This window comes from Atractosteus spatula, chromosome 21, assembly GCF_055471065.1.
Source record: "Atractosteus spatula isolate fAtrSpa1 chromosome 21, fAtrSpa1.hap1, whole genome shotgun sequence".
NCBI lineage: Eukaryota > Metazoa > Chordata > Actinopteri > Semionotiformes > Lepisosteidae > Atractosteus > Atractosteus spatula.
This window is the reverse complement of record NC_142726.1, coordinates 16,078,887-16,091,306: the sequence shown is the minus strand read 5'-3', so window position 1 is coordinate 16,091,306 and position 12,420 is coordinate 16,078,887. Positions and strand designations below refer to the sequence as shown.

Here is a 12,420-nt window from a genome sequence, read left to right as displayed (position 1 = left end):
CAAGAACGTTAAGAGGTGTCACCAGAAAAAAATTAAACATTTAAACTAGCTGTTGCAAGTGAACGTTTCATTCTTATTGTGCTTTGAAGTTCAGCATAACAGTTAGAACCTTGCAGCTGTAGCAGATGACTATCAGCTTTGATCACATACCAGCTAGGTGGCGATTTCTCTAAAAAAAGCTTTAGCCTGGCTAAAGCTTTAGGCCGCAGGTGCAGTAAACTCCTGTCGCTGATTTTGTTTGTGTTCATGTTAACACCCTAAAAATGAGCACATGTCCAGTATTCCACACTTACAGGCTAAGACCCTAGAGCTAGTTTGGGTAGCCCAGCAGTGATGTCTGCCACGTGACGTTAAAGCCAAAAGGAAGCTTTTTTTTGTGCAGCTGACTTGGGTCTTGAAATCCGGTGAAACGACAGTGTTCAGTTTAACAGGGACGCGTGCACGAAGCGTGTCTGGGTGACATTCCCATGCCTCTGCCCTGAAGGAAGAGCCGGTCGTTTCTCTCCAGTGCGGGGGCGGTTCAGACGTGGTGTCCCGGTCGCGTGCTTGAGCGAAAGCTGTTTAGAAAGGGGTTCCTGTGGTGGGGGGGTGAGAAAGCAGCAGCACGCTCAAGACGCACGCGCTGCTCCGTGCTCCCTGCGTCCCAGAACGAGGGCTGCAGCCGTCTGGAACTCGGGGGGCCGCGCTCTGCCAAGCTCAGGTGGTGCTTATGGCACTTGCTCTGTCACTGGAGCTGGAGCTGGAGCTGGCGCGCGGAGACAGCAGCTCCTGACAGAGGGCTATTTATACTCCACTCCTGGCAGCGCAGCTTGGCGCGCGCGGCTCTGTTGATACACATTGGATAAAAGGGATTTTCTGTTTCAGATCGTTGGTGCTCTGCGGTGCATCTGAGTCCTGGCAAAAAGTCTTTCCCTTTAATGAATGCCGCCGCCCCCCCTTGCTCCCCCCTGCCACTGACATACATTTCAGTTTTCTGGGTGCCGGCTGCAGTTGGGAAGGGTGCCAGCAGGTGGCGCCGGTGCTTATTTGGGGTTCTCTATAGACATCTCTCGCTCTGGAACCATACCTGCCCCTGGGGGTGGTTTGAGGGGGGGTTTTCACTGCACAGACCACACAACCCACCTCATTGGAGACCCAGCCAGGCTGGGATCTATATTAGGTGACTAACACCAGCTTGGGCGACTCGACTGTCTCATTAATAACCCAACCCCCCCTCCCACCACCACACTCCTATCCCGGGCAGCCTGTCACAGAGCAGACGTTGAGCTTTTGCCTCTCGGTGTTTTTTAGTAAATGAGGTGGTGTGACAAGTGCCCTTTGTTGCCCAGAGCAGACAGACTTGAAGGCCTGTGGTACATGAAAGCTCTCGGCTGGAGGATGGAAAGTGTGAGTGTTCCTGTGCGAGGGGAGGGAGCGCTGGAGGGCTCAGGTTTCGGTGTTGGGGTGCGAGCGAGAAACTGCAGGCCGCTGTTCAGGATTTCCCGCAAAGGGCTCGAGGGAGGGCCGGGGCGGGAGAGGGCAAACCGAGAGGTGTTTTACTGCAGGGAGTATAGGAACAGGGGCTGGAACGTGTGCTGCACTGTGTTTCCGGAGGAGAGAGGGGAGATAAACATAGGACAAACAGACGAGTGGAAAGCAATCCAAGATCAAAAGCACAGATTTATTCCCCCTCTTCACAGATATTCCACATGTGCGGTAGATGGGACTTTTTGGTTAGGGAAGTCTCAGAAATTCCAGGTTTGCATCCTGAATCGGGCTTGTGTGCGCTATCGTTTGCCGTCTCCTGCGTTTTTCCTGCACGTGGTGTCTGGAAGTCTGACTCCCGCAGGCCCTCGGTGCTTTAAACCTGCCTCAGTCTCGCTATCGAGACCCAGCTTGCCTGCTTTCAGCCGCGGCTTTCCTCGAGAACCTGATAGGTGAGATCTGCTATTCAATCCACCTCGTTCTGTGTGAAAGCACGCTTTGTTAAAAAGTGCCATCATTCCTGCCTTGGAGGAGGCTACCTGGCTCCTAAGGAAGTTTGTGATGCATATCAAAAGCTGAAGGATGATGGCAAAGAGTCTCCAGGGAGACATTTTTCAAAGAAAGAGTTCCCACAGTCATAGGTTTTGAAGAAAACAGCACAAAGAAATCTGCAACTAGTGCTCTTCTGCTCCCTGTTCAATACTCTGTTTGCCCTGTGAAGCTTTGCCTACAGTATCCAGTCCTGCTTTCTCTCTGCTGCAGATCCTCTCCGTGTTATAGTTACATTCAAAGGCACAATGTTTTCATTCCTGGGAGGGTGGGGGGGAGTGGCGGATTAAAATATTCTTTACTCTCATTACTTGGGAGATAATCATCTACAGAAAATAGAGCTGGCAACATTGCAACTGCTTGTGCACAATGTCCCCTTTGAAAGCCTCTACTGATCAAACGACAGGACTGATGTTATTTGCCTCGACTTACTTAGTCAAAGCCTGCAAAGATTAATTTTTTTCCCCTTCCCCTTTTTTCTGCTGAAGGAAGGGACAGATCTTCTTTGATCTGTCGGGGGAGAGAGAGGAGAAAAAAGAGGGCTGTTGTGTTTGGCCTTTTGGCTAACACAACAAACACTGTTTAAAATTTAACTTTGCTTAATTAATTAGTAATTCTGTTTAAAGCCTTCTGATCTTCATCCAAAAGGCATTTCGGAGCTTGAGAATAGAGCTTCAAAGTACGGCAGGCAGAGATGGTAAAGGAAAGTATTTAATCTGGCAGGCACTACCTATGGGATAAAGCCAATTTTGTAACTCTTCACAACTGATCCAGGCCTTTAGTATTTAACATCTAAACTCTGTGTCTGATAGAGGAAAACACGTGGAAGCTTTGAATTGGAGAAGAAACAGAATGACTACTGTTTGTCTTGTTAGCCTGTGGGTTTTTTCACCAATTCCTGAACGACTTCCAGACGCTTCTCGGAGCAAGAGCGGTGGGGTTGATCGGGAAAAAGAGCAAACGCAGGTTTGGATGCAGATCAGCGAGCACTCTTCTAGCTTTCCAGGGAAAGAGGGCTAAAGTGCCGGTCATGGATCGAGCCAGATTTCGGTCTCGCCTCTGGAAACCCTTTTAATAATCATGCAGTTAACACAGGCGCATACCCTGAAATTCTCCAAAACCGGAAGGGGTGTGCTACTTGCGTTAATTTTACAAGGTTCCACGTAGGTGCATGTTTGTATACACGGGCTATGATGGTCTGATGTCCCATCCGGGTGTGTCCTGCCTTGCGCCTGTTGCTTGCTGGGATAGGCTCTGGCTCTCCTGCGACCCTGTACTGGGTTAGGATGTTACAAGGCGGATGTACTGTACATACAAGCTAATTAAGACAAGCAGCTGGAAAGGAGTAACTCGAATGTAGTACACTGCAGGAAGCAACCGTGAGGGGTCCACAGGTGTCACAGTTGCCACAGGTGCCATCTCCTGACCTCTGTGCCATGGGACCTTTGACTCATAGTATTTCATTGCAAGACCCTGTTGTAAGAGCCGGCGTGTTGTGTGAACAGTGGCGTTCTTTGATGTGTGTGTGTGCAGTCATCTTGCATGCTTTACTCCCTTGACCTGGGGCTCCAGCTCTGGGCTGCGGCACTGCTTTCCTGACTAACTTGCTTTGAGTGTTCTGCGCCCTTGCTTGGTGTAAGATGAAGGGAGCACGATTTTTTTCTCTTCGGAAATGCCAAATGTGTCTGACCGTCTTACTCATGCTGCCGTGCGTCTCCCCCAGTGGCTCTGCCCCCGGAGAAGAGCGACAGTGGCTGTGTGGAGGAGAAGCCGCAGGACCGGGAGAGCCAGGCGCAGGGCAGACCTAAGAAGCAGCTCAAGTTTGAGGTGAGGTGACCGTCTTCAGGGGCTCTGTCTATCCCTTTTTTCACCATCACTTTTTTACTGGGGGAGGGGGGGGGGTCATGGCAGGGATAGGAACTGGAATTCAGAGCAGTAAAATGTGCAGTTTCTCACTTGTACATTCCATCTCACAGAATAATGAAATGGTCTCCAATATAGAAATACTTGTAGTACAAGCATGAATAATCAGCCTGCAGTACAGACAGACTGCAATCACAGTCACAGAACACAACAGACTACAAACTACCCAACCATGCTGAAACAGTGCTTATGAGCTCACTGAGCTCCTGGTTAGGGCTGAATGTCCTTTTCTTGCGTGTCACTTTTCCCTGATTTCTGCTGTGGTTTCCACCCAGGAGCTGGAATGTGCCGTGTCTCTAGAGGAGGACAACCGCCAGGAGTGGACCTTCACGCTGTACGACTTTGACAACTACGGCAAGGTGACCCGCGAGGTAGGAGCCCTCTCCCTGTCACTGCTCGACTGGCGTCCATGTCCATCTCTAAATGCGGATGTGAAAACTTGTGCTGCCAGCTGACTTTGACCCTCTGGGACTTCTGACACTGAAGAATGGTGAAGGCAGCAATGAATAATGCATTTCTGGTGCTTGGATGATTACAAAAAATCACAAATCTGTCCCAACAATGATAAGCAGATATGGTTCACAGCTGGGATTTTGAGTAAATAACAACACAGTTAAATGTCCGCTCAGTTTTTTCTGTACAAGTGTTGATTTGAAGGGCATCTTGGTCAGTCATTTCCAAATTACTGCAGCTCTGTCCTGGTATTTACATTCTGTTGTGTGAAAGCGATTGGGAGGGGAGGGTGAGAGTCAGTTCAGTATGAATGTTTCGAACACTCTTGGCGGATTGTAAGGATCTAAAAATGACAGGCGAAAAGGAGATTGATTTTTGTCGTTTTTCTCTGCCTGCGCATTAAAGCTATGCTGTGAAAATGAAACAACTTCCTCGCTGTCGAATCCTCTCCATCTCTGGCATCGCCCCTAGCCCTCCTGCACATAAGATAGCAGACGGTAGCTGCTAAAAATGCAACAGAAGGGGGGAAAAATCCTTTTTTCTTACTCTTTATTTATTTCACAGCACAAAAAAATGGGAACCAAAAATGACAGAATAGCCTTTTTTTATATTAGCGTTTGAAATCGCATCTTGATGCTGTCCCTGAAGACCCTCCTAATAGTCCTTTATGTTGGAGCCTGTGAGAGAGGGAAGGGAGGGGACTGGCGGATCAGAGATGGAGCTTTTTGAAAAAGGCCCCACTAATAGGGCAAAAACGGCTTCATTTTGGAGTCATTTCGTGGGCCTAGTTCTTACAGTGACAGTCGAGGGAGAGCTTGTAGCAGGACTGTAATTACCTTCAGAGGGAGAGCACTAATAAGACTTGAAACATGTATAATTAAACCTAATGTTTTTTGATCCAGGGAGTTTAGTGTTGTGCTCTTCCTAAACAAGCTTTTAAGCCATGTCTCCAGATTTCAGAAGTCTTTCTTTGTGTGTGTGTGGTTTGGCTCCACTCTTTTGGAAAGCCCGTTGCTGCTTTCCCCTTTATTTATTTCCCCTTTACCTCACCACAAAATCTGCCAAACCATGCCCTACCACCCCAACACTGTACCACGGTTTTAAAATGAGAACCCCCCCCAACATACACACACACAATTTTCGCATTCCTGTTCTGTGGCTGGAGTAATTATTGCAAAATGGGATTTCTGCAGGAGACACTGTGGCCTGTTGTCCTGTAGCTCTAGGTCCTGGGTTCGACTGCCTCTTAGGTTGCAGTGAGGCTTGTCTGTGGGGAGCTGGCACGTTTGCACTGAGGTTTTGCTCTGAGGTTTGCACGGGTCCCCTCCAGACGCCGGTTGGAAGTGAGGGGCTGGTCTGACCCCTGACCCCAGTAATCGACCTCTCGGCTGTGGCCCCTCTGATGACAGCCCTCTCCCTTCCTAGGACATCACCAGCCTGCTGCACACCATCTACGAGGTGGTGGACGCGTCGGTGAACCACTCCCCCAGCACCAGCAAGACCTTGCGCGTCAAGTTGTCCGTGGCCCCAGACGGCAGCCAGAAATGGAAGAGCGCCCCCCAGGGCACTGGAGGTATGACAGGACAACAGAGGGGAGTGCCTCTCTTTTCCAAGACCTCCGGTGACACCCACCCTTTCATTAAGACGGGCCTGGATTCGAAAGCTCGTCAAACTGTGCTTTCTCTTTCTCCTGTCTCCTATCTCTCTCCTTTCTAGAACGCGATGGGGTTTATTTTTAATGATCTGAACTGCGACAGCATTGAGAAACCCCCCACTGTCTTCAAATAGTTTGAAAACTTAAGAGGTGAAAATATTCCTTTTGATAGCAGAGTAATCATTTTGGAGGGCTCCTTTCATAACGGGTGAAATGTGTGTGTGTTTTTTTTTCTTTGCAAGCCAAGCTTAAAGCTTTAAACTTGGCAAACAACTAAAAAGTAAATTGAGGCAATTTATCTAGTTAATCTCATGTTGTCTTTGATATGATTTTTCAGTTGTATGTTTTTCAAATGCCTCTCATGGAAAGGTAGATTTCCTTGTCCTAATTTTAAATGTTTGCCCTCTGTTCATAAGTTTTTTTTTTATGAGAGCTATAATTTACATTAGAAGAAAGGGAGCATTGTATCTGGCTTGTATAAATCTTCAAAGGAGAAGCCTGTGAACAAAAGTTCATTTCAGTTGAAGTGAAGCTTTATTGTCGTGACAAGATTGGACAAGTTTTGCCCAAGTATTGACGCATGCACAGGATGACAGGCAGAAATGCTTCAAGTACAGAGACTTCTGATGAGTACAGAAAAAGAAATTGTATACAAACATTTCCCCAATTTAGAAACATACCAGATAATGTACAGATACTTACAGTTTGGTGTATAGAACCTGCAGACGGGTTTGTGTACAGTTGTGGCTGTTGATTCCTTCTCTCCACTTGTGACGGGCTGTGATGCAGGCAGCCACTTCAGCTGTCTCTGTCTTCCCCCGGGGGGGTGCAAGGTGGCCCCACCCCTGTCTGTCTCCCTGCTACCCCAGCTCGTTTTGCTAAGTCGGGGACCCAGCTGGTGAATGGGTGGAGAAGGTGCCTCTGGCCTGGATGTCTGCACAGATGCCAGTCTCTGGGTGTCTTGCCTTTCTGTCTGAAAGATTGCAGCTGACGTAGTAATGATGTCTGCTCTCCCGTAGACACCCCACACCCCAGGCAGAAGGCAGAGATCAGATGTCCTGAGGACCCAAAAGGCTTGGACAAGAAAACCCGAGCTCCCCTGAGGTAGGTCTCATTGCCTGCTGTGTGCGCAGAGGACAGGCCGAATATCTGATCTGGTCTTTCTTTCTGTATGCATTTGACCTCTTCTGCAGGTTTGTCTGGAATGCTCTGACATTGCAGGGCAAGGGATAAGCGGTCTTTGTGTTCCTTCTCGAAACCAGCTCAAGCAGGGCCTGCGAATGAGCTCGGCGGGGTGTGAAGTGTTTGGCGTTGCAGTGTTCATTAGAAGTAAATGGCACATTCTCTTGCCCGCAGGCGTCACCATAGCGACCATCACGCCCAGCAGGGCTGCCAGCGCCATTGTGTGGATGAGAACCTGGAACGCCGGAACCACTACCTGGACCTGGCTGGCATCGAGAACTACACGTCCCGCTTTGGGTCAGGTGAGCATCGAGAACGACACCTCCCGCTTTGGGTCAGGTGAGCATCGAGAACTGCACCTCCCACTTTGGGTCAGGTGAGCATCGAGAACTGCACCTCCCGCTTTGGGTCAGGTGAGCATCGAGAATGACACCTCCCGCTTTGGGTCAGGTGAGCATCGAGAACGGCACCTCCCACTTTGGGTCAGGTGAGCATCAAGAACGACACCTCCCGCTTTGGGTCAGGTGAGCACCCATGACAGGACCACCTCCATGAGATAAATTTTAGAAATGATTTTTGTTAGCCAGGGTAATAAAATGGGCATACTTCCCACTTGCTCAAAATAACAGCAGGTTTTGCACTGGATCAAGAAAACTATGAAATTATCGTTTTAGCACTGCAATGTTCCCTTTTTTATTTACTTTTCCCTTTTTTACTTATTCCCCACCTGAAATCAGTACTAGTATGCAGAAACTGCCTTGTGTCTTCCCTTTCATCTTCGTGGTGGAGAGACGTTGTGTCTGAGTATTAACACCATTTTGTTTCCACATCTCAGGCAGCAATGTGGATCCTGCCAGCACCCAGACCCAGACCAGGTCGCGGTCTCATGAGCCGGAGAACGCCTACTCCCTGCACCCCCGCCGCTCGCAGGCCACAGACGGTCCCGGGCACGGTGCCCCCTCGGAGCCGCCATGCCCGCGGGCTCTGGAGCTGGGGTCCAAGGTGCGGGGCCAGGACTCGGGGAAGCACTCGGTGCGGTCGCCCAAGGCCCAGGGACGGACGCCCCACCCGCAGCAGGCCGGCCGGGCAGTGAGGACCAGGGGCGCCCCCCCTCCGCCGCTGGGGCTGAACGCCCCCTACCTCCCTGCGCCGGCCCAGCCCTCGGCTCCCTACAGGAGGCACAAGCAGCGGGCGAAGGAGAGCCAGCAGGCGTACCGGGCCCTGGGTGTGCCGGGGCCCGTGCTGGAGAAGGAGCAGGTGCGGGACCTGCCCGGCGTGCTGCTCTACGAGGGCGGCCTGGGCCAGGTCGTCCAGCGGCACGAGCACCACCACCACCACGAGCACCACCACCACTACCACCACTTCTACCAGTCCTGAGCCCCCGCACCTCGCCGCCCAGCATCGCCTCTGCACCCACTACACGTCCACAAACACGACAGCAGACTGCGGCCGGGCTGGAGGAACACAGCCCCAGATTTCTTCCCTCGGGGGCCCTTGTGGACTGGATCCCCTGGCTGGGGCAGGGCGCTGTAGCCTGGCAGAGGCAGCCAGGTGGCTCCCCAGCTGCAGCAGGGCCGGTCTCCACCTTGATTGCTGGAAGGGCTGTGAAGTGAGCGCGTGGAGCACCGGAAGAGCAGGAACTGGGCTCGGCTGGGCTGCTGTGTTTGCCCACCGTCCTGCTCCGACCTCTGTCTCAGGTTCCCTGCAGCGCTGGCCCCCCATCGGCCTCCCGGGACGCCCTCGGCCCCTGCTCTCTGTGGGATGGGTGAGCAGGGGTGAGATCGGGCGCGCGGGCGTGGGAGATTGCTTTCACCGGCTCGAAGAGCAGCTGGGCTTGAGCGATGCCACTCTGATTGACTGGCCTGGGGTGGCAGGGTTGGGTCCGCTCCCCGGCTGACCGCCAGTCACCAGGTGCTCTGTTCTCTTGTTCCGGAACTGGGCTGCGAGAGAGAAAGACTACCCGCGATGCCCTCCTGATGCGGACCAGTGCTGACTGGATTCCCCAGCCAGAAGCAATACCTGGACTGGACACATTTAAAAAACAAAAGGAAAAACATTTTAAAACAAACTGAAATCTCCAACAGCTGCTACCTCTATTATTATTATGATTATTACTATTCTAATTATTATTGTTATTATTATTATTATTATTATTATTATTATTATTATTATTATTATTCAGATGTTATTTTCGTTGACAGATTTTTAATGTGCCACATGGGAGGTCTTTTTTAAGTACTCTAGAGTCATGTATCCTTATTGTGCTCTACAAAATCTTTTTATATGTTTGCATTTTTAACACTTACTATACTTGTCAACAGCACATGCTTTACTAAGTCTTGTTTTGAAGCTTACCATTCACACTCGGAAACATGTATCTTTTCTTCACTTGTTAGATTCTTTGTTTCGGCTCTTAAATCAAAGAATGCTGTTTAGGTGTTTCTGAAGACCACTTCGTCTGCATTCACTAACAAGGGCCACCCTGTAGTCATCCTTAAAACAATGCCTACCTGTGGCTGCCTGACACAAAGGGGACTATTATGCACGAAATTCATGCACAAATTTCCAATTTAAATAATGTTGGCAAGTATACATTCACTCTCAGGTACATTTGCTCTTTTTTATAACTGTGGATTAATGTTGTAAGATATGACAGAGACTGTGGACATTTAGGATTTAGAGAACACACAAGTCTGTCCAGTGCCTATTGATTTTGCCGCATCACTAGCAAAGAGTAGTTGTAAAAAAACACCAACTTTCCAACTGATCTAATGCGCTGGCCCACAGACTGATCAGACATTTTGGCTTGCTTTGAGTTTTAACCTTGATAGAGGACATGGCAATGTTTTTCTAGGATGGTGTGTTCAGTTATGGCTAATTCACTTCTTGATTTAACATTATTTTCCCATTAGCTCTCTTTGTGTGGTTTTGATTTCTCATAGCATATAGTGCCACAGTGTGGTAGGAAGGTGTAATTATGTTTTGAAATCACTGCTTTTCATCTACAAGCCAGGTGCTAGATTGACACTAAACGGTTCTAGAATAGTATTTAGTATTTAGCAGTTTGCAACACATCACGTTTTATTGATTGGAAAGAAAAAGTCTGTTAGACCTAACACATAATGTGACAAACTGGTGTGATGGTCAAAAGAAAAGTGAGATCTTCATTTTGTATAGCGTATCGAATGGATGTATATTATATAGGCTTTATTATATACATTTGCATAGTATTGAGATAAGTATACATCATAGTATATTATGTAGGCATTAACTATGTTGTGGACACTACAGTGTACCTGGTTCATGCTGATTGATGGTTGGTCAGAAGTGACAAAGTGGCCTAGTAAGAGTAATTTCGCCTGGCTGGATGAAGTTTTTCTGTGAGGTTCGAACTCTGTTAGGAGCATAGCTTTGGGTCTGCTTTCGATCAGCAGAGCTGTGGCGTTTTTGTCATGTGGGTCAGCATACCAAACCCTTCCTGAGGAGAGAGGTGTCTCCCGGCTTCTGGCAAGGGCTGGTGTAGAGAAAAGGGCACTGCCACCTTCTGTGTTCCTGTGCCTTTCTGGAAAGGGAGCCTCTCCTTTCAGGAAAAGAAAATCTGAGATGTTTCAATATCCATATTGTAGTACCTTACAATACAAGGCAGGCAACCACCATACTGTAGGACCTTGCTAAGATATTTAGGATTTGCAGTATTTAAACAGAGGGAAAAAAAAACATTTTACATACTGTATGTTGCCACTAGGTTGTGCGATTTAAAGGGTGTGTACGTGCGTCTATGAAACCCACCCATGAAAGGTATTGTATATATTTTAATGACAGCCGAAAAGGATATACAAGTGTCTTTTTGAAGGAATAAGCTTATTTATATTAACAAAATGACTATTGGTCAAAAGTATGTCTGCAAAGCTATCACATACAGTACGCCTACGTTATCATTCCACCTAAATGTTCTCTGTCCAGTGATGTGGACAGCAGAGAACTCTTATTTGACACTTCTTTCTAGTACATATTGTGGGAGATCTCCAGCACGTGACAGCTTTTACAGCGTCAGAGCTACAGTGGTGTATGTTTTATTTTTTTGCCTAATTTTCTTTCAGTATTTTGTATAGTATATATATAGATGGTTTTGATTCAATGCTTTATTTATTTAATAGCAGATCTGTGCCCAGAGAACCCTCTTTCATTAAAAGTTTAAAACTAGTTCCTCAAACAGTGTTTGGGCTCTTGATTTCGTCATGGTCCAGGAGAGGCAGCAGTGATTTGTGCCTGTGTGAGCGGACGTCTCACTGGCTGTGGGTACGAACGAGGTTCTCTGATTGAATGCCTGTGTCCGATCCTGTTTTCGGTGCTCCAGTGATGTGGAGCGTTTGCTCACTAGTAAAAGGTTTGAACAGCAGCCGGCACAAGCAGATGCATGTGCGGAGAGGTGAGGGTGAGAGCGGACATGCTCTGGGAGTCCCCCTGAACTTGTGAGGCTGTCATTGATAAACGCAGTGCGGGTAGATGTCACTATGTTTAAACAACATAACGATAACACAAGCAAGTCTCAGGAACGTCATGCAACCATGTTATCATTTTAGAGAACTTTTTAGAGAAGTTTTAGAGAACTTCTTCCCTGTTTGATCTTAAATATGAGCCTCCTGCTTTATTTAATCAGATTGATTAATTCGAGTATTTTAATAATAATTTAATATCAATAGTTTGAAATATTGGTTATTTGAATGGCCCATATGACCCATATGCCCCCCAAGAACGGTTATTGTCTCTCGTATTAAATTCATTCAGATGAATTCAGTTCAGTTTGCAACCTCCCCCACTCATATTGCGACTGTGGGCAGCGATTCTCACTCCTTAGATCCCGTCTTGGAAAAGAAGTGAAGGACCTGGTCAAGGAGTGAAGTCATAAAGGTCACGGGCTGATAACTTCAACTCGGAGCACGTAGGATTTCAGCTGTACGAACCCCTTTGTAGTACAAGTCACAGGTTCTTTTTTGCTTTAGAAGAAATGTTTGAAGACAAAGGTAAGTGCTTATCAAAGGTATGCCACCAAGGTGCAGATGGTGGTACATTACAACTGACTCCGACTGATTTGGCAGCATGAAGCACTGTAGCTTGTGAATGAGCAGTGCTGAGGTTGTGGGGCTGGAATGTGGTGCTTACTGCGCTAGTGAGATTCCTGCACTGCTCTGAAC

The 12,420-nt window shown here is 48.2% G+C and overlaps 1 protein-coding gene across 1 annotated transcript in view; it reads left to right on the top strand.

Moving 5' to 3' along the window:
- Positions 1-11,438, top strand: part of nkd1 (NKD inhibitor of WNT signaling pathway 1) — a 33,881-nt gene extending 22,443 nt beyond the window's left edge. Inside the window, exons 5-10 of the mRNA XM_088939013.1 lie at positions 3,737-3,840; positions 4,212-4,307; positions 5,815-5,962; positions 7,063-7,147; positions 7,400-7,527; positions 8,061-11,438. Of these exons, the coding sequence (XP_088795139.1) occupies positions 3,737-3,840; positions 4,212-4,307; positions 5,815-5,962; positions 7,063-7,147; positions 7,400-7,527; positions 8,061-8,602 (1,103 nt within the window). The 3' untranslated portion in view covers positions 8,603-11,438. The remainder of the gene's footprint in view (positions 1-3,736; positions 3,841-4,211; positions 4,308-5,814; positions 5,963-7,062; positions 7,148-7,399; positions 7,528-8,060) is intronic.
- Positions 11,439-12,420: the final 982 nt, after the last annotated feature.